This window comes from Poecilia reticulata, linkage group LG8, assembly GCF_000633615.1.
Source record: "Poecilia reticulata strain Guanapo linkage group LG8, Guppy_female_1.0+MT, whole genome shotgun sequence".
Classification (NCBI taxonomy): domain Eukaryota; kingdom Metazoa; phylum Chordata; class Actinopteri; order Cyprinodontiformes; family Poeciliidae; genus Poecilia; species Poecilia reticulata.
The window spans coordinates 2295882-2319806 of NC_024338.1; the positions used below are offsets into that span (position 1 = coordinate 2295882).

The following is a 23925-nucleotide window of genomic DNA, read 5'->3' on the forward strand; positions in this document are numbered from 1 at the left end:
TTGAGGGGTTTTTGCCTGTAAGGCAAACCTTTAGGGCACAGACATTTTATATTTTGTTTTGAGTTGAAATGTACTGAAGTCTTATTTAAGTTTGAATGTTTAGCTTGTTAATTGTATTGTTAGAAGCAATTGTTCACTATTCAAAGACACTTTTTATTAAACTGTGGCAATAGGAACGCTATAGTAAATTTCTATTATAACTATAAGTTTCAGGCTCAGGATTGTTTTTTACTTTAAGCCCTGGTTCAGACCCAACGAGATCTGAGGGGTGTCTGGTGCACATGCAAAGTCCATGTGGACACCAGTATAGGGTGATTTGAGAAGTCTCGCGTCAGGAAGTCTTACGGTGCAGGAAAACCTTTGACATGGTTAGATCAAAAAGACATCACAAAAATAGTGAATTAAAAAATTTAAAGGCCCTGTTTTAAGGAGATCCATGAATGATCACTTTTTCTAATTTTAATCCTGTTTTCTGTGGTGCGAATTTGTCCTAGTTAAGTCTTTTTTTGGGGGGTAAATGTGTTGTATTGCTGTAGGTACAAATACAGGTCAGCAGGTCATCAAAGTCGGTTCAGGTGGCACAAAAATGTCAAAGTATCTGACTTCAAAGTGCACAAGCGTCCAACCTGAGGCGTTTGACATGTGAAAGACGTTCTGTCTGAACACTTTGTCAGAGAACAATGGGGATCCTGAAATAAAGTGATTATGAATTGGAATTTTCCACAAACCATCTGAGGGTCACATCAAGCATGTAGGAGGTTTTCTGATCAGATGAGATCCCAAACCGTCTACACTATAAAGCACGGTGGTGGCAGCATCATCAGGTGGGGATGTTTGTTCTTTCTCATGGAAACTGGTGAAAGATCAGCAGATGACTGTAGCTGAGCACAGAAGACCTGAGACTAAACATCCAGCCAAAAGTATTCATGTTACAGTGGCCTAGTCAAAGTCCAGACTTGAAGCTGCCAGTGATTCTGGCAAGACTTGAACACTTCCACTCTCCACCCAACAGACTAATTCAGTTTTAGCCATTTAACAAGCTGGGCTGGAGCTGCAGCTTTTCAGCTGTTTATACGCTACACATTTTGAAACCCATCTCTCAGGTCTTGTTGAATTATTCTATTAATATTTGCCATAATCCTTTCTGTCCTTCCAGACAAAGCTACGACATCAGTATTGTTGCCCAGGTGGACCAGACCGGATCAAAGTCCAGCAACCTCCTGGACTTGAAGAACCCCTTTTTCAGGTGAGTTCCTCCCCTCACTGCAGCTGGTTGCCACGGTGCCCGTAGGACCACACACACTGATTGCTGTGTGTGTGTCTTTCATCTCCAACCATGTTTGTTTTTGTGTGCAGGTACACAGGCACAACCCCCAACCCCCCTCCTGGCTCACACTACACCTCCCCCTCTGAGAACATGTGGAACACAGGCGGCGCCCCCTACAGTATGAATCAGGGGATGGCTGTATCAGGTGAACACAGAACACTCAGATTAAAGCTGCCCCCCTCCACACCCTTTTCTGTCCGTCCTGCCCCTCCACCAGGCATGAGGCTATTTTAAGACTCTGGGCAGAACTTGAAACCCTCTCTCAGCTTTCTAGCTGAGTCTGAAGGGACAGCACTGCAGAGGTCCTCCCATCCAGCCAATTAGAAAACAATTTAACAGACTTAAAGCTGCAGTATGTAATTTTCATGAAAAATATGTTTTATACGTGTCAATCTTGTGTACTCTCTGCTAAATGTGGAGAAACAACTCACTATTCCAGGAAATCTGTTTATCTGCCGTCACTGGTAGCCATGCTAACTAGCCTTAGCATTCATGGCAGGATCTGCTGACGAAGAGGAAGTTGCAGCGTAGCAGAGATAATGGAAGGATGTGAGCAGTGCTTACACAGGGGTGATTAACAGCGCCACAGCACTCCTCCTGGCTCTGATTGGTTGTTTCTGACTGTGCTGTTTATTTCTGCAGTTATCACTGGGAAGAGGTGGAGCTTTACCTTTTCAGACGATCTGTCTCGTACTGTGCTGTCATGACATGGCAATAGTTTTAAGAAATATATAAAACATATTTTTATTAAGTTACATACCTCAGCTTTAATGTAGCAGACATTTTCTTGCTCTTGTCTTTGCAAATATACAAAGACAAGAGTTTGGTGTCATGATAAACACCAAACTCTTGGTATTTTTGACACCATGCCTTTGTGTAATATTACTTGTTTTTTTTTTCCCCCTCAGTTTTTCTGTAATCCAGTCAGATTTCATGTTTAAATTTGTTTCATATTTCTCTCCCACCATAAACTCCCTCAATTGGAATGCTTTGTGTACCTAGTCAGTCAGACTTACATCAACCTGACCCTAACTGACCTTTGACCGTTCAGGTCAGGCTATTGATCCTATATTGATCCACATTTTGGGAATAAGAAGGGATAATAATCTATCGGGATAATCCATGCATTCACTCTGAAGAGATTTTAATGAGAGCTTAAAGTGAGATGAAAGGAACCTTCCCAGTGATGGGGTTTTATAAATGGGTCTTTGCAGACATCCAGTCAGGCTCCAGTACTTTGCTCACTGTCATGGGGAGTAAAATGACACCAGATTTCATCTGCAGCATGATATTCATGGATTAAAGTCATTCAGCTCTTCCTGGAGGTTCAGTGCCTTGCTCAGGGGAACTTTGGCATGTGCTGAGAGGAAGCTGGAGTCGAAACCCAACCAGTCCATTACCAGACACACACTCTTCTATCAGGACCAGCCTCAGTCATATTGTGGATCATGCTGATGCTCTGGATGCTGCGGTCTCCCACTGAGTGCTTCCTGGCAGTTAGGCTGGACTTAAAGTTTTATTGTGATGTTTTGTTGCACTAAGATAACAAAAATAAATATTTCTTAATACTTTTTTAGGCAACAGAATGACTGTGACTGTATGAAGTGATCAAAGCCCCACAAACACAAATACTGCTTTTGAGAAACACCCATTTGTAATGAGCTTCTTTAGCTCAGCAGTTGCATAAAAAGTGATTTTTATCACATCTCCTCTGGTGAAAATTGAATGAAGTTGGATTCAGAATGATTTAATGCAGCTTTAATTCAGAGCTTCTGTTTGATAAATCTTTGTGAAGTCAGAACTGGGTGACCTTAGTGGTAGATGCTAACCGCTGTGTCTGCTCTGTCCATTAGGGATGCCAACAGCTTATGACCTCAGCACAGTCATTGGAAGCGGCCCAGCAGTGTCTCACAACAACCTCATCCCTCTAGGTAGGAGTCTGCCTCTCCGCTCCTCATGCAGGGAACCAGCAAAACAACAACTGCTTTTATCTGGGTGATGCTGTTATAAATAAACTCGCTGGTCCTGCTGAACTGAACACACAGCACTGTTGTTTTCACATCTGCTCATGTCTTTATTTTCAGAAAAGTGATCTGGTTCATTTCTTTTTTAACATACTAGAAGTGACTGAGATCAAATGTATGCAGTATGTAGCACACCCTCTGAATGATCAATTAAACTTCTAACATTTAACAATGAAACTGGAAAGTATTTTAAATATCTAAAATAAATACAACAAGCAGTAATATGGATTCTTAAGTCTCTGAAGCCTTTTGTCATCCAGTCTGCTGGAAAGAGACACAAAACAATCATGCAAATGGAAATATTGAGTTAGTTTTAATTCACCATTGATTAATTGGTTTACTGTGACAGGTTTAGTGATCAAAGTCACTTTAACTAGTTGAACTAGTTAATGTTTGGGACATTTTGCTCTGTTGAAGAACAGCAGCAGGTTCTAGCAGTACCGGTCCTGACCGGGCCCACAGGACATTCCATCATGTGCTAACTGATGCTACCAAGTTAGCTGAGGTAGTGGTGGGGTTTGAGTTGCTATAGTTACTACATAGCATTTTAGAAGCGAGAATTAATTCTTTAATCTGACTGCTGTCTCTGTCCCCTGTCTGTCTGTCCTCTCTGTCTGTCTCTGTCCCCTCTGTCTTTGTCCCCTCCCAGTAAACACAGGGATAGTGAACCACACCCACTCGAGGATGGGCTCCATCATGAGCACAGGAATAGTCCAAGGTAATCTGCCGTTCATACAGCGTCTCCTGAAGCCTGTTCCTCAGAAGTCATGAAGCCATTCTCTGCTCTCTGTTCCAGGGGCCACAACGGGCCAGTCGGGCCCCAGCAGCAGCGGTACCTACTATCCCATCACCAACCAGTTCACCATGGGGGGCGCTGCCATCTCCATGGCGTCCCCCATGGTCATCCCCAGCAACACCATGCATTATGGCAGTTAAAGTAAAGATCTTGTAAAGACATATCGGACCCTCTGTCCCTCCCCGCATGACAGGAACCTCCTCCTCCCCCCCTTCACCATCCACAACCAAAACCAGTAAACCAAAACTAGTACTGTGCTGGCGTCCCCTGCCCTGTCCATCCGTCCATGCCTGTGTTGCTGAAGACTGAGGCGTCCCAGTAGTCCTCCCTGTGGAGCTTCTCCAGTATCTACCGTTATCACAGTCCATCCACACACTGCTGCTGCTCTGCTCTGTTTTTAACTGTCGGGACCCCATAAGTTGTTGTCCTCACCATTCTGTCTAACCCCGACCCCCTCTGCCTTGGGCTTCTGTCTTCCTGTTTCCATGGTGACCCTCGTCTCCAGGCCCGCTCAGCAGAACGCAGACAGTCCCAGTCCAGTCCTCACCTCCAACTTGTTTTCCAATGACATTCAGCTTCAAGACCTTTAGGAGACGCATGCTGGTCACCTTCCATGCTGAGTGATGCTGTCAGACCGCTGAACATGAATGCTGTTAGCATTAACTCTCTGTGCTCTACCACATGACCAGTCTATAGAAGCTGACAGATCTACAGATGTTGTTTAAAACGATATGAGATGAAGCTGCTTCAAATGTTCGTCTGGACTCACCAGGCAGGAACTTCATATCTGTATCAAAGCTAAAAGATTTTCCATGGAGCAAAACCCACAGCAGTGTTTTTTATATATATCAGCCCTAATAATCTTCACTGTAGGAAGGCACAGGTTTCTTTACCTGCATTCTTTACTAGCAGCAGCAGGGGACAGTGTTCAATAACTGTTTTCATATAGACTCAAATGGCAGTTGATGCTTCTGGTTTTAAACTCTATGAAGATGAGCTATTAATAATCTGCTGATGGTGAACAGATAATCTAGAATGAAACCTTTATATAGGTGAATAGACTGTTTTGTGAAATATCACACAAACTGTTTCCACCTGTGGTGAGTGGGGCTGGATGGGCATACACTGCAAAAACATAAAGTCTAACCAAGCATCTTTGTCCAGTTTCTAGTGAAAATATTTTTGGCAGATTATTTCACTTATGGGAAAATGTCATGCTGTAAGTGAAATAATCTGTCAGTGGAACTATTACTTTAAAAAAAAAATCAATATTAAGGAATGATTGACTTAAAACAAGCTCGTATAGCTTGCTGAAAAGTTACTTTTAAGTTAATTTTGTTGTATTCAAGTTGTTTTCAAAAATATCTGTACTAGAAACTAGTCAAATATACTTGGTTAGACTTTGCTTTTGCAGCACAAGAGCCTGATGGGTTTGAGGATTAAGCTATGAAGTTGACCAAAAGTGACATGGGGCTGCAGTCAAATAGCCAGCTATATATATATATATATATATATACACATACACACACTTTGTATGCAAACAAGAGAGAAGAAGATGTTCTGCTTAAACACTCAGCATGAAAGGTGATGAATGTTTTGCTCTGCTGAAACATTTAGCCCAGCCTAAGCATGGGCTGCTTCATCCTGGCTCGGTGTGAGGAATCAGCTGGAAGAACGGAGCATAAGGCAGCAGCCCCTGGAACCTCCTCTGTGTCCCCCACTTCACGTTTACCTGAGACTCAAGTGTCCGGGAGCCGGAGCTCCTCATCCGTTCACTTCCGTACGAGCATCAGCATATCATCGTCGTCTATAGCCTCCACTCACATCCACTTTTATCAGGAAAGGAAGGAGAGAGACTGACACTTTTATGCATTACTTCCAGTGTCACAACTGTTGGAACTTGATTTTGCAAGTTTTTAGGAGAGCTTAGGAAATGTCTCTTAGTAGGAACTATTTTTGTTGATTTGATTTTTTTGTTTGTTTTTTTTTTCCCTCTTTCACAAGAAAAGAAAAAAAGAAAAAAAAAAAGAAATTAAATGTGGAGATGTTCCAACCCATCCTGGAATCCTGGAATGTTGTAGTACTTTAGTTCCTTCTTTCCTCTTTGTAATATAGACTGTGGACACAAGCGATGTTTTCCATGTGCTAGTTAGCCTGTAGTCATACTGTCCCTCTCATCATGGACTCATGCTCTCTGTATTCAAATGGTGGCATCCACTGTTGATCATGGAACAGTGTAAAGGATTACTGTCATTTGTGTGTGTTGACCAATGAGAAATAACATGTTTGACGCTGTCTGACACTGACTCTTCTGCTCAAGACGCGGCTTTAGAAAGTCCTAAAGGTTGCAGTGTTCTCCTTCTCCACACTACAGGTAGATAACTGCCGTACTGTAACACCAAATCCAGTTTTTGTTCCAGTATTTAAAGCTATAAACTCTACAGTAATACAAATATTCCATGACTCAAAGGTGAGCGATGTTTTAAAACAAAATATTCACCAAGTGAAGGCTTGGTCATCAAAAGATCCATCAAAAGATGGATAATGATCTGAACCGTAGGGACCAACAATTTAGTCATTTCTACCAACTTGAACATGAAAATGAAGCTCATAAGTTTACTTATAAAGTTTTGAATTATGTTTTGCTTTTATAGGATTCAAATGAGTCATGATCATGGAGTCACGGACTTGCTGCCCCCATGTTCAGAACCACCTGCTAGTGGCTTGTTAAGACAGGTGATCTGACAGCAAGTCAGGGACTTGACAACCACATGGTGTGGTTGTCAGGTCAACAGCAGTTCCTATGATAAACCTTCAGTAATCCAGTGAGCAGCAGTTATGTGAATGGAAGTACTGTTAGTGTTGGAAGAGAATAAGCAGACTTCATCACTGAACACATGGGCCCTTCAGGCAGAGTGGCTACAGCAGCAGAAGGCCACACCAGGAGAATGAGACTCACTAAAACGGTTCGTAAACAGATGCTTCATAGAAAAAATGCCTGGTGTGATTCCTCAAAGAGTTTTTGTAGATGATTCCATTTGGCAGGAAGGCTCTCCTGTAGCGGTCTGTGTCGCAGCAAATTTGAAGAAGACTCCAACTGAAGCCAGTTTTTCTAGCAGTGACGAAGTGGATGCTCAATGGTTTCCATAATTACTTAATTTTCTGTAAAATCCTTCTTTGCATCGTCGTCTGCAAAGGTTCCACAGTCGTCCCCAGAACCAGAACTAGCCTTTATCAGGTCGTTGTCTTTTTTAGGTCCCTGGTTCTAATGCTGCTGCCCCAACAGATGACGGCAAAATAGATGACAATCTCAACAACAGACCGATAGAGATCTGCAGCATCTTACTTCAAACCTTGAAGGATCTTCGCTTCCACAAGTCCAGTCTGCTCTGTTCCTTCTTAGAGATGTTTTGTTGTTGCGTCTCTGGTCCAGTCTGTTTTCCAGATGAACATTGAGATATTTATATTCCTCAACCACCTCCACTTCTTCACCCATGATGGAAATGGGATTTGATCTAATCCAGTTTCTCCTTAAATCAACAGTTATCTTCTTTATTTTGTTTATTTTCAAGATATGATTGTTTCCACACCAAGCGCTCCACCAGATCTCTACTCAGATTCTTTTCCATCTCTGATGCACCTGACAACTGCAGGTTGAGTATTTGTCAGTCTGCAGTAACAATCCAGTAGCGTGCCATATTCAGTGTGTAAATGTGTGTGTGAAGGGGAATGACTGATTTCATTGTAAAGCATCTTGAAAAACGATACATGTCATTTCTGCTGATATAAGTCAGACTTGTGCTGGACATCTGAAGTGTATAGAGTGAAGAATGGTGAGAGAACAGTCCCCTGTGCTGCTGCTCACATGGTTAGACACTCATGCCTCACAAACTATGGTCTTCATTTCATGTAGTCATCACATACATTTTCCATTATGCAGCATTTTCCATTATGTTCTTGGGAATGTTGGACTAAGAAGTAGCTAGTATAATAAACTCAACAGGAATGCAGTTCCACCAGGTGATTGCTAATTGCTTCTGCTAGTCTGGAGGAGCTGAGTGAGGGGAGAAGGGTTCTCTGTGAGGCGGAAGCTCAGCTGGAGACTGAAGCTCAGGAGGATTTTTGTAGAAACTGCGTTTGTCCCCCCGTTCTCTTCCCCTCATGGCTGCAATGGGAGACTGAAGGATTTCTCAAACATGCATAAAAGAATCAAAGCAACATCCAGGTATGTTTTGATGAGGAAATTATTTGATATAAACATGATATAAAGTTCAACATTTAAATTTTACATAATACATCCCTTTATAAACAATCCCAGCCATTTATAAATGATTGATTCTAAACAAGTTTATCACCGTCGGTGAGCTGTTCCTCTGATGGCGGCTTCCAGCAGGATGATCCACCGTGTCTCCGAGTTCCAATCATCTCTGACTTCATCAACATACCAGTGACTTTGCTCTGATGACCTCCACTGTCATCACATCGATCCAACGGCACCTTCGGAATGCTGGGCACATTTGTCGTCATAAATGTTCCTAGAGTGTTTCATGCATGTCTGAGAAATCCTTGAGTCTCCCATGGCAACGATTCATGGGGCCTAAATGCTTGCTCTCACTCAGCACCGCCTATTTAACCAAAGCTCCTCCTTGAAGCTGCAGTCTCGGACTTCCACCTTATATAGCATAGCTCCTCCAGACTAGTGGCAGCAGCAATTAGTGAACACCTTGTGTAACTGGAGTCTGCTGAGATCTGAACTATTTCTCTTTCCAACTCTCCTAAAAATGGCTGTAAATGGCATTATGGAGTGGTTTTGTTATGACATGCTGAAGGACTGCTGGAAAGAGAAGGAACTTTTTAAGAGGCAGAGGTCAATTTCAAGGCATCAAATTGTGAAGACATTTCTTTTAAGTCATTTTTGATATACTCTGCATTTGAATAACTGAAGTAACTTATTTTATTGTACTATAAGATGGCAATCTAATGGAGAAATAGAATAGATTTTATTTATAAAGCCCTTTATATCTTCAGATGTACATAATACATCTGAAAGGGGACTTTCACAATCAGAATATTGATTGTAATTTATAAAAAGAAAGGTCTAATCTGATTTTAAATCAGAAAGTGAGAGAATATAGTTGGAGTATGGCCGGGAGAATAGTCCCAGGATGTGGCACTAAACCCAGCAGAGGTGTTTTATTTTAGATGGAGAGATAGAGGAGGGCAGATGGTGTCGGGGGCTGGGAGAACAAGCCCCTCCCCTCCCCTCCCTTCCCCGGTGCTCCCCTGGCAGTTAGGGACTCAGACTCAGACTCACACTCAGTACCAACACGCCTCAGTCCCGCAGCGGTACACGCTGTCCTGCTGGAGCTCATCACCGGTAAGTACTCAGCTGCTCTGCGCTGGTAGCCGCACGAGACGCTCGGATGGACCAGGTCTCTGCCGCGTGGCGTTGATGTTTGTGCACGCGCTCAGGAACACTCCTAGCATCTGGTCAGCGGGGCTGGGGCGTCCACGGCGCGAGCGCGGTTTTGCCCGTCCCCGCATCTGTGTGAGTGGGACATATCCTGCCCGTACATATTCCTGTCAGCCCGGCTGGCCCGCATTAATATTAATGTGTTCCGGATGAACCGGCAGGATCCAGTCAGAACCAGATTTGAACGCGCTCAGTCATTAGAAGGAGTTTTCTCAACAGCATCTTTAACAAGTTTCAGAGTCGCAATGATGTGGATTTAGCCTGGGGGGAGAAAGTAGAGGGCGTGAGACTATAGTGGGGATAAATGAACAGATTTAACTAGATTCAGCCTGCTCTGATCCCAACACAAACCTACTAGTAACGCTGTGTTTCAACATTTAGCTTTTTTCCCCTTTCTTTTTTAATGTCTTTGCTAATCAGGTGTTTGTGGCTCCAGGTCCTGTGCTGTTCCATCCTGAACTTCTGGCTGTCTGACGCCTTCAGGGCATCTGGTAAGAAATTCAAACGCACAGCTCATTTCTAGGTGCTTGGACGGACACAAGAGGCACTGCAGGTTCACAACAATGCACCTGTGATACGCTGGACAGTTTACATCAGTGTTTCCCAGCCCTGGTCCTCAAGGCACACTGCCCTGCATGTTTTAGATATACTGTATCTCTGCTTTAATATGCCTGATTCAGGTGATTGCAGTTTATTAAACACTTGTCAATTGAAATCACCTGTGCTAAAGCAAGGTAACACCTAAAACATGCAGGGCAGTGTGCCTTGAGGACCAGGGTTGGGAAACACTGGCTTACATAATCACTCCTTACTGACCTCCTTTACCAGTCAACTTCTGTTACCTGGTTGATGTTGAAGAACAGAAACATGCAGATAAAAGAACTCTGTAATCAGTCTTATTTTATCTCTTACTCACAAATACACTGGAGTCTGTTCTGCAGCCATAAACCTTTATCACATACTACAGGCCTTCTCATTCATTCATTCATTCATTCATTCATTCATTCAATCATTCATTTGTTAATGCTGACCATTTACAGATCGATCTCGCTAAACGTAATTATCAACTAAGTTATTTTACATGTTTATTTCTGTTAATTTAGATTAATATGGCTTCCAAAAAATCAAAGCCAAATTAAATTTTCGAAAAATTTGAATATTTCCTTTAAAAATAAGGAATTTCTTTGCTTTATTTTTTTTCTGACATGCTCAGTTGTGGTCTAAAGAGCAAAGGGAGGACTGGTAGTATTTGACAGCAGCTCATCGCTAAAGAAGCTTGATGTTCACAGTTCTGTGCTCAGTCATATTCATGGAAAAATTAGTGGAAGGAAAAAGTGTCAGGAAAAGATGAACAAGAAAAGGTGATCACTGCAGCCTTGAGAAAACATGGACTGCAGCTGGAGTCAGAGCTCCAAGAGTCTACACACAGCTGTCCAGGACCCGAACCGGACCTCACCGGACCTCACCGGACCAGAACCAGATCAATCTTAAAAGGAAAACCTTTATTATGTTTTAGTAATAAAGGTGTAATAAAGATTGCTCGCCAAAAATCATTGATAACTTTCTTGGTAGTCGATGGAAAAATGATTAAAATAATGAAATTATTTTAATCTAAACTTTAATAAATTTCATAAATGTGTTATTAGGTAACTTGAACCCTTTACCTTTTATATTGATACTTGCTGTAAAAAATGTTGTATAAATGGATTACAGTGATTTTAGTATTCAGCTATATGCAGTGTTATACTCAGTAGAGTTCTAAGATTTCAGTTTCAGATCTACAGTTTTATTAATATCTTGCTTTTTTTTAACCTTCAGTGACATTTCTGTCTCAGTCGCAACGTAAATGAATCCAGTAGTTCAGGCTGCGCGGTCTACCAGCTGTAGCGTTCAATAACACCGCGCTGCAGCTGGGATTATGCAACAGTTTTCTCGTCGATGCAGTTTCAGCTCATCAAGGGCAGGCCACTTTAGACTGGAGCAGACCAGTTTTAGTTAAGCTTCATCATCAACATGTTGATACACGGCCTTCAAACATATCGTAAGCTCCTGTCAGAGAGGTTAAAGAAAGTACAACTATACATCAACATGAACATTATGACTTCTGACAGAAGTTAATCTTGTTACTATGGTATCTGTCTGAAATAATCACAGAAACAGCTCTGAACACTGATTAGACAATCAGATACAGATATGAGTTTATTAAGCACACACAACCTGGAAACCTCAAATTCTTCTTTGCTTCTTGTTTGCTGTATTTAATCGTAAACATTTAGAGACATGAAGCAGGATGTCTGCGTTAGCAGGTCGGAGGTCAAAGAAATCTGCCAGTGTAGTGTGATCTGTGTGTAGACGTTATTAGACACGTTCCTCCAGCTCCGACCGCCCATGTATCAGTTGCATGACCTCAGGACACACTCTGTTGAGTCTAATGTAATAAAGTTATCAGCATGAGGCTGAAACCCTGTTGATGCAGAACAACCTGAAAGCAAAGAGAGCTGCTCTGGAAAATGAACGGATTATATAAAACATGCTCTAAGAACACTCCAGCTCAGCTGATTCTTGGTTAGTTTTTCCTTGTACACAATGAAGCTTATACAGACCCCCTTTTTGCCTGGAGTGTTGCCATGGTGACAGGTTGGCACTTCCTGACTTACTTCTCACTGTGGAATAGCAATGAGTGAGGGCATAAGGGGTAGTCAATGGTAGTCGCATGATACACAAAAGACACCTAAATTCTGCTCCAGAATATCAGTGAAATGTTAAAGTGTTTGAGCTCTGATCTCATCTCAGTGATCATCATTTATGTGCAATTTAAAAAGAATACTTCAGGAAGCCCAAACGGAAAATACGGGCTCCGAACAACACTTCTGGTGTTATCAGTACATTACAGAGTCTTTCAATATAATATTAGATTTAAAAGATTCGAGCAAGAATATTTAGAGGTGATACAGCTGTCACTCCATTCCAACACACTTTACACAACACATGTTGTGTAAAGGTTATGAATGGAAATCCTTTGGAGACTGAGCATCAGAAGAACGTTATGTAACAGAGATGTCTTTATGTCCTTTGTGTGAAGGCAACTTGGGCAGAAAACATAAAGGACATAAAATGTTGAGATTAATATGCTGACATGAAATCAAGGAAAAAACTAAGATGAGAAAGTTGTTCCTGATCTCAGATGTTTACAAATGTCAAAAACATCAAGTCTAGTTTTCTCTAAAAGTTATTTACAAGATGCTGGATGACCTGTTTATAGCTTCTGTTAGCCAACAATCCGTTGTCTGTGACCTCAGGGGTAAAAGAAAAGTTCAAAACCTAAATATTATCAAAACAACATTCCCAAAATGTATTGAAAATAAGTTGCATATGAGAAAATTGAGATGAATCAAAAATGACATTAAATATTGGGATGATAATTTGATGTAAATCCTAACAATGTTTTTAGGAATAAAACATTGCATTTGTTGTTCTGTTAAACCACCCTAAGACTGAGGATTTATCCTGAGTCTGTGACAACTTCCATCAGAATCCTTTCAGACATTTGGTGAAATAAGCCTCATCTAACTAAAGTCCCCAGTAGAGTTTGACATTTGGCAAAGTTGTTTAAAATAAAAAAAGCAACTTTCATCCAATTATCTGTTGCTATATTTAGATACGCCCAGTTAACCTTTTAGCTAGCCGCAGCAAAAACTAAGGTTTTAATTCTTACACACACATACACATTTGTTTTTTTGTGGCACTAGTGGCCTTTATTCAACAATAGCCAGACAGGAAGAAGGGCAGAGAGAAGGAGGAGATGTGCAGCGGACGAGGCTGGGAATTGAACCAGGGACCGCTGGGTAGAGCGTAGCCTCTGCTCTAGCGCTCCAATTCACTTTTGAGGTCATGAGTTAAAAGTTACAATCCTTGATAATAGCACCACCTATTGGTTAGGACTTATAATAGTTTCCCCAGCGGTTCATTACTGTTACTGCAGTAACTTAATGGTTAGCTTTTAATGTTTTCCAGAGCGTCTGGTCTGTCTCTCAATATTGATAAATGTGTTCATTCAGGCTCTGATTACAGTTACAGTTGTCTCCATTACAGTTGAGTCTGAATTTAAATATCTGGGAATATTGATTTGAAAAAATGCTATTAGAAGAGAGTAGGAAAACATTGGAAGAATCTTGGATAGCATGAAGAGGTCCTTGAGCCGTTTGGTTAACTAGACATCTGACTGTTTTTGGATGGACTCTTCTATCCTAAGCTGAAGGATTGTCCAAATAAATTTCTCCATGGCATTCTGCTTTTATCGCTGACAAAAATATTAGGAAAGCCAATTTAATAATCTTTCAATTATCTGGAGGAACAAAACTGACGATTTACGACGATCTCATCTTACTAAAGATTATGATAAGGGTAGAATTAGGAATTTTATTTAGAATAAATTGGCTGAAGACCTATTAGTCTCTTTCCAACTCAATGTGGTTTCATGTCCCTAAAGTCATATTTAATAAGCTTGGTGACTTGGATTTCTTGCTTTAATGTGATTTTGTATTAACTAAAATTCCTATTTCACTGCCTTAACTTTCATAAACAAGTTTTGCATTTTTGGAAATTATATTTGCCCACAATTTTACCCCACATGGATCCCTATTGTGGAATAACAGATCAATGTTGGTAAATAGAAAATCCATTTTTAAAACTGACCGGTATGAAAAAGGTATTGTATTTGTCACTGACTTAATGGACAATAATGGTGTTAAACCGTAGAGAATTTACCAACAAATGTAATCTGAACTGTGCTTGTTATGAAAATCTAAAAATATGCAAAGCTATTCCTGTAGCTCTTATTCATCTTATCCAAAACATCTTAAGATATTCTAATGTTTCTTCATCCTTACCCAAACTGAAAATTGGAGACTGTACTCTGACTGATGGGAAGTGCAATGATGTTGTACTAGTGACTACCTTCAAATCTAAATTGTTTATTGATTACACTAATGTTATCTTGGTAACAACAAATTTGTCTATAATTGAGAAGGCATTCTCAAATGGCCAGTTTCACCAAAGAGACTCACTTCAAAATCTCTCACAATATTTACCCAGTGACTGACTTTTTGCACAAAAGATTTAAATCTGATCCAGCATGTTGTGGCTTTTGTGAGAATCCCTTAATCATCTCTTATTTTTTCTTGTCTCTTTTCTTGTAAACAGTGGAGAGACATTAAGAATTGGTTGTCCCTTAATATTAAGGACATCCTAGAGATTACCATCACCCATATATTATACTGTGTTGACCTTGATAGCCAAATATCTGACGTGGTAAATATTATCTTCTTGTTAAATATCATATACACTGCTGTAAATGGAGAGGTTCTACTACTTGTTTTGATTTTTTTCTTGATCAATTTAAACTGTATTACACCTCACTGAAACATTTGAAATCCGTGTATGCAAAAACTAACTGCCAATATCTCTATTTTCTTTTTGTTTTAAATCTTGTTCTATTTTTATCATTTGCCTTACTGTTACATCCGTGTCTTTTATAGTCTTAGCCCAATGTTTTGTTTTGTTTTTTCCCTATCTATGTTCCAATGTTCTTTTTACCTCAACAAGTCATTGTATACTGTTTGTTTAATATTAATAATAATAATTTAAAAAAAACGACATGGTTGGCGTGGTTAGCTCTCTACAGGGCAGAATTCCTAACATAAATACGAAATTATTTGCAAATTTGACCAAGAAATAAATATTCTGCCATGGCAACCATTGAAAGTGTGCTTCTTGAAGATGATGACCAGGCCAAGTACGCCGCCTGACCAGCAGCCGTCAGTAAACTGTGGTTGTTTGAACATGTGAGGGCCCAGCCGTAGATCTGTCATTCTTCTGATTGTTCTGGAGCCAGGACTGTCAGCTGTCTGTGCCATAGAGTGCACAGGGAAATGTGGCGCAGCATAATCTCCTCTACTGAAAAGCTCTGTTGATGTTTTTTGTTGTCACATTGCTAATTTAAAAAAAAGTTGTGAATTCAGAAAATAAAACCATTTCCTTTTGTGCTGAAAACGGAGCCAGCAGTGCCTGGAGTTTAAACAAATCAAACACTTTAATGTTTGATTAAAGTGTTTTGGATAAAGTCCATCCATTTAAAGTTGCTTTAAATGGCTGGGGTTGAGTTTCTTATCCAGATCGCTTTTCCTTATTCCTTAAATTACTAATTATTGATATTAATTAAGCTAATATGTTTTTTCAGGAGCAGGACTTGTGCAGGGACATTTAAGACGGTTGGAACCAGGAACTCTTAAATCAGCTGGTAAGTTATTCTAAGTCAAAATCTACCCGTATTAGCATGGACTACTGCGTTTTCAGATCATCAAACTAATGCTAATCAACCAGACATAGATAACCTGAGTAAATAGCTCTGAAATTAGGATTTTATTTATTCAAGAACAAAGACTTAGAGGGGAAAAACTAACCTTGAAAACTTAACTTGAAAAACAAGTTGCACCATAAATGTTTGTGCTACAACTACCATCAAGCGATGAATCATTCACATCACTATGAAGGATGTTTGTGCCATTCTTCTTGTAGCCAGTCAGATGGGAGTGTGCTTTGACTCACTGTCCCTCTGCCAGACATGATCCTTCATGATTCTTCTGGTTCAGAGCAGACTTCCTGTGAAGTTGTTCAGGAGTTGAAGCTGCCAGCAGCTCCAGATCATTATAATGTCACTTCCATGTCTGACTCAGTGTAATGTAGTTTTCCTGAAACACTGGGCCTGTTCTACACCAGACATACAGAGGTGCACACCTCCAAGAAAGTTCACATTTTGTCTCAGGAGAATATTTACCCAGAAGTGCTGGAAACAAACCATGTTTTTTTTTTTTTTTGTAACTGTAAAACGGTTCCTGTGTTCTGTTGGGTCAGTGGTGGTTTTGGCTCTGAAATGGAATTGGATCCTGAACTTAGCTGAGGTGCTTTGGTATGGGTGAATTCTTCTGCCATAAATGGAAGCACACCTTTTCTGTTTGAAAGCAGGACTTCATGTCTTTCTTCTTGTAATTTCTAATGCTTGTACTCAACACTGTGCTTTGTCAAACATTTCTCCTTGTAGAGAATTATCTGTTCTCGATGTGAGGTTGAAGAAGAGTCAGTGAGTTGAATTCATGAATTACATTTCTTAATGCCAAAATACAGCTGGTCCATTTCACATGTTACTTTGAGGATCTAGCAAGACAAAATGGCACCGCAGAAGGGGTTGTGATCTCCTAAGCTACGCCCCAAAGAGGGCGTTCCCTAGTGTGTCATTTCCTCTAACCCGAGCTCTCATTTGCATTTCCTAACATATAATTTCCTTTAGGTTTAGCTTAGCAACTAGCTAACAGAGATGGAAGGAAACACAGAATTATTTATTCTCAACAGCACCCAAAACTTGCCTCTGCTAAATATCCACCAGTAGTAGTACACTGCTGGCGGATATTTAGTAGCCACACAGGCATTCCCACGAGAAGAAAACAAGCACACCCAGTATAACATTTTCATTCTATTGGCTGAGAGGTTGCCAGGCGACAATACTTTTTTTATTCTAGTGCGAGCAGAAAAGAATTTTCAAGAGAGCAGAGAGGTTAGCAAGCAGAGATTTGATCTGAGCAGAGAGACGTTTTGAGCGTGAGGAGGCTGCTGAGGAAGCCTCTGAGAAGCTTCATCATGTGGAAGCTGCAGACCTGTGGTCAGTTGCAGACCTGAGGTCAGTTGCAGACCTGGGGTCATCCAGTGGTTCTGCTTCCCCTAGGCTGTTCTGGTGTCGGGTCAGGCCATCTGTGTAGCAGATGGAACTCGCTCCAAACTGGGTCATACAGTTGGATTATAAATCCAGGCACTGCAGCAAATGTAGAGTATCAGAATAAATCATATTGTAATGTCTCATGATGGTGTTGATTTGAGGCTCTATTTTCTTTATTTCAGGACATGGAAGAGGCCAGCTGATCTTTTTAGCATTAAATATATTTTCCTTCACCATTGTTAAAATTTGCTTCAGTAATTATCTTGGGCTGATGAACAAACCAAATTCACATTTCTTCCTGTATCATTATCTTATTTAATTTGTAAGACTCAAAGTTTTTCCTTATGAAATACTAATCTGTCATCCCTCCATCAGCTGAGGGCCTCTCCTCCTCCTCTTTTTCCTCCTCATTCTCCTCCTCCTGCTGCTGCTGCTGCTGTGGAACCAGAGTAAAACTAGCTGAAGTAAAATACAAAACTGTTGCTCGGACAAAGAAGGAATCAGTATAGTAGTCGGAGAGCTCAGTCCATCAGGTTAAAAACTGGTGAACAGTTCTTAACCTGATAGATGTCCTGGAAGCATATAAAACCCATGGAGATCTGTCGCTTCGAGCTGTTTCTCCCCGGCTGTGTTTACATTATATAGATTTTAAAATGCAGCCATAAACTCATTTGTACAGACAGACTTTTAATTTAGTCAATGTTACGTTAGATGTGTTTTCCTACATGTTTTGTGAGGCACTTTGTGATTTTTATCTGTGAAAGGTGCTATACAAATAACATTTTACTTACTTACGTTGCTTCTCTGCTTTAGTTAAATGCCCCATAATGCTTCACTCCATTACTGCCACTGTCACAAATATGACATGGCCAGCCCCCCTGTCCAGCAATAAGATGGAAACAAACATCGGTTGTTTATTTTTGCCCAGTTTTACTGTATTTATCAGACCGATGTATCTGTAGTAAACATGTCTCCAGAGTACCAGCCTGGTTAACTGAATGAGGTTCCTACAGTTAAACATTCAGACCACATGCATGCAGTGGGCTGTATGTTCTACATCCGGGTGGCAGAGACTGTGAAGTCTCTGAACTGGAGGGAGAAGCATAGTGTGGACAGAGTGCAGCAGAAACAGGATGGAACTGACCATCAGACCTCTGTCAGGTTACATGAGGAGAAGATCTGATGCGTTTCATGAAGACGCACCTATCAAGACGCAGCCTCTCCCAGCATGTGGAGCAGGGTTCCTGGGTTTCAAATCAGAACTTTGTGTTCTGATTTTAGTTCCTAACAGTTCAAACTCCCAGCCTCCCCAAATCCCCCCCGCCCCCCCTCCATCACTTTATGCACCCCCCTTCTGTTGCAGCCTTCCACCCTCCTCCTCCCCCTCCCAGGCTCATAGATGCAGTCTTGTGTAACTCGACCCAAACCAGTTTGATCCAGTTCATGAGTTGTTGCCAAGAGACCGTCTGGGTGTGAATGCATGTGTGTCTATGGTGTTTTTGTTGTTGTCTTTTTTTGGCGTGCGGGCATGCGTGCGTGCGGGCGTGCGTGCGGGCGAGCGTGCGCGTGTGCGTGCATGTGCATGTGTGTCTGAAGGGCCGGGTTTTCTGTTGTATGTGAAGGCAGTTAACTGGAATGTTCCTGTTCCTGCAGCCTGCGTTACGTAAGAGCTGAAGAGTGAGGAGAAGGAGCAGACAGCCATGTCTCTGTATCATTCTTCCTGTTTACTGGAGGCAGATCAGAAGTTGGAGGTTCTGGTTCTGTTGTTGTTCTGGTGGAGATCTGTGTGCCACTCCAAGTTGCCCTCATCTCGACATCTCTGCCCTTAAACATCAGCGCCCCACGCAGCTTTAATATCAGCAGGTTTTACAGAACCAATACTTTTCATTTTAACATGATCAAGATCATGGACTGTGAACATATGAATGTTTGCCAGGACATTGTTTGAGCAACAGGAAGTAGATATTAGTTTGCCAGCCAATTGATGGATCACTCACATAGTAAAGATTTGACACATGACCTCCTGATTGGCTGTAATTGGAGGAGCCGGCTGGCTGCTGGTCGCTCTCCTCAGCCGGCCCGTGGCCAATCACAGAGCTCTGTCACTTCTCATTTTTCCTGCTCACTCTTTGCTCTGACTCAACTCCTCATCACTTGATTTGAAGCATCGTTCTGTCTGTGGCGGTCTGCAGGTGCCTGAGTGAAGTCAGTCGCTGAGCGCCGTGTCAGCCGCTGTCGCTCTCCGCTCTGTGGCTGTCTGGTCATGGCGAGCTGCTTGATCGGCCGTCAGCTGTCTCTCTGCGTGCAGAAGAACTTATGGCTCAGCGCTGCAGGTAAGCCCAAGACAACAACCCATCACCCACTCTTTGGTTCTAACGTTTTTTGTTTTTTAACAAGGACAAAATACATAAAAGACTAAAAATACCACTTTTTATATAAAATTTGGATTTTAAAAACAAAATGTACAGACCTCTACACATCTACAAAATAATATGCAAAAACAAAAAAAATCTAGAATTTTTTTTCTAGATTTTTGTCAGTAACTGTTATTACTGACAATTATTGTGTCAGTAATAACTGACACAAATTTAAAGTGTCAGTTATTACACTTTAAATTTTAAGTGCACATTTCTAGATAGATTTGTTTTATATATTTGTTAATGTCTGTTTTCTGTCTTTGAACAAGTCATTTATATATGTGTAATTTTGAATTGTTGCAATACAGTTGCAAGGTGTTATGTAATATTATTAATTTACTGAAGAGAGTATCTCAGATTGGCACTGAAGATTTCTCAGTAAATGTCTGCATATTATATTTTTATATATAAATGTTATATTCTAATATGCAAAATAAAGCAATTTCACTAAAGTATTGAGGAACAGAAAATGATGGTAATACTGATAAGGCATGATTTGAAGCTAATTAAAGCTGATGAAATATTAGGTCTGTCAGGCCCTCATTTAGGCATTTTTACAAGATGGAGAGCAGTTTTCATAATAAAATAAGATGATTACTGTAAGATAATAACTTTCTACTAACTCTTCTTCTGCCTCTCTTTTACATGATGTTGTGTTCCGTCCTTGTTTGTGTGCCACTGGGCCTTGATGAGTGCAGTAGTCCTCTTTCTGGGATTGAATCCCACTACCGTCCTGTCACATGTTGATGTGCACCTCGGCAAGGCACTTAGCCTCAACTTACCTACTAATCTGCATATTGGTGCATGTGTTGGATGTGGTTGTAGTGTAAAGCGCTTTGATTGGTCAGTATAATTCAGTCCATGAACCACTGAAATAGTCAGATTAATGTAGAATCTTCAGTAAGCTTCAGCCTCTGAGTCCTGGATGTGTTCAACAGTTCACGGAATGATCTGTGTGAATGTTTGACTGACCTCAGGATGTGCTTATCAAACAGAGCGATGTGTCATTGGCCAGCTGTGCTGAAGTCCAACACTCTGAACTAGAATAAGACTCAGTGACAATAAAGCAATGTGTGCCGGAGGACTGAGCTGGTTTAAACCGCTTCCTTTAGTTCCAGTGAGGAACTGCCAACTCAGCTGACAAATTAACAGATTACGAGAAGCAAAGTTTGTCCTGCTTCTCTGAGATCCGGCCGACCTCTGGATATAAACTCCATTTATGGACTCACCATCACAGGGTGAACTCTGACCCTTCTCAGAGTTCAGCCTCAAAGAACTATTTGTTCCAATCAAATTCTAGTTAAAGCATGTCAGAAAAGTACGAGGTGTTGTTTTCTACTTCTGTGACAGTGTGGTCTTTAGTTCTGATATACTGGATTCCAGATGTGCATGGTGTGTGCTTTGCATTTAAAGAAGGTCACATTTCCATTTAGTTCTCCTTACGTTAAACTGAAGACTTGGATTGAACAACACAGAGAGATTCTTTAAAGGGTCAGAGAAACATGAGAAAAATGAGATCATAGGTCAGACAAGGTATTTACATAACTCCAGATCATATAGAGGATGGTGGTGGGAGTTTGCCCTGCATTCGGTTTGTCTCTGCGCTCCAAGACACTTCACCCACCTCACCTGCTGGTGATTGTCAGAAGGGCCAATGGTGCAAAATGGCAGCCTCACTTCTGCTGATCTTAATTTGAGACATAAATTTATAAATAAAATTGATTATTACTATATGGAATAATGTTGGTGGATGCTGCATCAGACTCTGTTGGTTTAAATCTCTGTACTGCCTCCCTGTGTACTCTGTTTTCATAAAATCCTGTTAAAATATTTTGAATGGGAAGTATGTGTTTTACAGGCACATAGTGCCGTTTTATAGCACAGTCATGTAACAATGTCACCTTAAGTTGTTATATATATATAAAATATGACTTTAAAAAATGTACTGTGTAATTGATTGACTTTAAATTGGGCCTCTGTCTCTTTAAAAACTCCTGCTCTATCTGAAACTCCGCCTTAACAAAGTCATCACAACATGGCTCCTCTATCTAATTCAATTCAATTCAAAAATACTTTATTGATCCTAAAGGGAAATTAAATGTTTTGAAACTCATTAATTCAAAGTCTTCAAAGAGTGGTTGTAGATAGTGATGGCTGTTAGTAGGAAAGATCTCCTGTAGCACTCTGTCTTACAGCAAATATGACTGAAGATACTCTGTTTTCCCAAGACAGTCTCATGAACGTTTTTACCAGCGTTTCACTGAGAAGTTACTTGGTGGAACTGCAGATGCTCAGTTCCACCAGGTGTTTGCTAATTGCTGCTGGCTAGTTTGAAGGAGCTGAGTGGGGCAGGGCTGCTCTGTGAGGTGGAGGCTTGAAAACTGCAGCTCAGAGGAGGAGCTTCATTCTCAAAGGTGGAGCTAAGTCCACCCAGGTGTTTTGCACAACTTAATGGTTACCATGGAGATTAAGAGATTTCTCAAACATGTCTGAAAGAATCAAGGGAACACTTCAGAGGGAATAGCAATATTACATGATATAAAGCTAAAAAAAAAAAGTTGAATTTGCATAATTCAGCCCTTTAACTAGTCATAACCTTTCTACCAGGAAAAGCTGACGAAGCTGCCTACCTTCACATCATTAGCTGAAGCTCAGAGAGTAAAGTGACATTTGTTAGGTAAAGCAGTTGGTAAAGTTGGCCTGGCAGTGTCACATTAAAGGAGCAGCCGGCTGTTTATCTGTACACCTGATTGATGCCAACATTTGGGGGCCATAACGATCTACATTAACCTTGAAGTTATTCTACTTTAACTTTAGTGTGGATACATGAACATAGAGTGTCTCTGTTCTTGTATTTGCTCATTCATTCTCTTTAATGTGTTTCCATCAGGGTGCCGGTACGTCAGTAAGGCAGCAGCGAAGACGCAGGTGGAGTACGACTATGATGGACCCTTAATGAAAACTACAGTTCCTGGGCCCCGATCACAAGTAATGTAACCTTGCACAATGTTACAGAAGCAAAAACAGCAAATCACATGAAAACATTCAAAAACAGTTTCTCCCTCAGGTCATATGGAGTGTTTCAAACCTTGCTTTGTTTTCTTTTATCTTAGGAGCTGACAAAACAACTGGGAGACATTCAGGTGAGTGGGAATATTTCTGTGTGTCAGGCCTTTTATTTGATATATTGTAAGGCCCCATTTCACTTTGTGGGGACCCACTGCTTCTTATGGGGCCCAAAGGTAGTTTCCCATAAGAAGAAATGTTTTGGATTATGTTCAGGATCAAAGTGTGGATTGAGTTCAGGTTAGTTTTAGGTTTAGGCAACATAAATGAATATCTTCAGACAGCATGTCTGAAGATATGCTGTCTTCAGACATGCTGAAGACCTTAAATATTCTATTGGTCTTTAATAGAATTGCTTAGCTGTTGTATTTAAGACCTTCTGTAACATATTTACTAACATCCTGCAGACTGATGGACCTCTTGGGGGCCGAAGCCTGGTCCTAGTGTGATGGGCCCCTTTCTTGGGGTCAGAAAGGAAAATGTGATGACTCCCAGAAGGCGGAGTGTCTGAAAGTACAATTTCAAGGCATTAAATTCTTAAATGTCTTTTAAGTTATATTTGTCTTAAAAGTTATTATTGCTTTTTTAAGACAACTGCAGGTAACATAGTCACTTTATTGTGCTGTAAAATGGCACTATCTGCCTGGAAAATACATACTAGCCCTTTAAAATGGAGGATATGGGCAGATATAAAACTGTAATTATTCTAAAATACTCTGATTCGTTGTAAATTTATTATTATTCTCCCTTCCATGTGAACTAGTGTAAGGCTGGTTCTTCATACATACAGGTCCTTCTAACAAAATTTGCATATAGTGATAAAGTTCATTATTTTTCATAATGTAATGATAAAAATTAAACTGTCATATATTTTTAATTCATTGCACACCAACTGAAATATTTCAGGTCTTTTATTGTTTTAATACTGATGATTTTGGCATACAGCTCATGAAAACCCAAAATCCCTGTCTCAAAAAATTGGCATATTTCATCCGACCAATAAAAGAAAAGTGTTTTCTTTTATTGGTTGACCAAAAAAGTCAACCTTCAAATA

The 23925-nt window shown here is 40.7% G+C and overlaps 2 protein-coding genes across 2 annotated transcripts in view; both read left to right on the plus strand.

The window, feature by feature from the left end:
* Positions 1–4387, plus strand: part of carm1 (coactivator-associated arginine methyltransferase 1) — a 30862-nt gene extending 26475 nt beyond the window's left edge. Inside the window, exons 12-16 of the mRNA XM_008415066.2 lie at positions 1157–1246; positions 1357–1472; positions 3181–3258; positions 4001–4069; positions 4148–4387. Of these exons, the coding sequence (XP_008413288.1) occupies positions 1157–1246; positions 1357–1472; positions 3181–3258; positions 4001–4069; positions 4148–4287 (493 nt within the window). The 3' untranslated portion in view covers positions 4288–4387. The remainder of the gene's footprint in view (positions 1–1156; positions 1247–1356; positions 1473–3180; positions 3259–4000; positions 4070–4147) is intronic.
* A 5033-nt stretch (positions 4388–9420) lies between these two features.
* Positions 9421–23925, plus strand: part of abat (4-aminobutyrate aminotransferase) — a 31210-nt gene continuing 16705 nt past the window's right edge. Inside the window, exons 1-6 of the mRNA XM_008415065.2 lie at positions 9421–9524; positions 10057–10111; positions 15859–15918; positions 19581–19721; positions 22696–22793; positions 22919–22948. Coding sequence (XP_008413287.1) covers positions 19652–19721; positions 22696–22793; positions 22919–22948 — 198 coding nt within the window. The 5' untranslated portion in view covers positions 9421–9524; positions 10057–10111; positions 15859–15918; positions 19581–19651. The remainder of the gene's footprint in view (positions 9525–10056; positions 10112–15858; positions 15919–19580; positions 19722–22695; positions 22794–22918; positions 22949–23925) is intronic.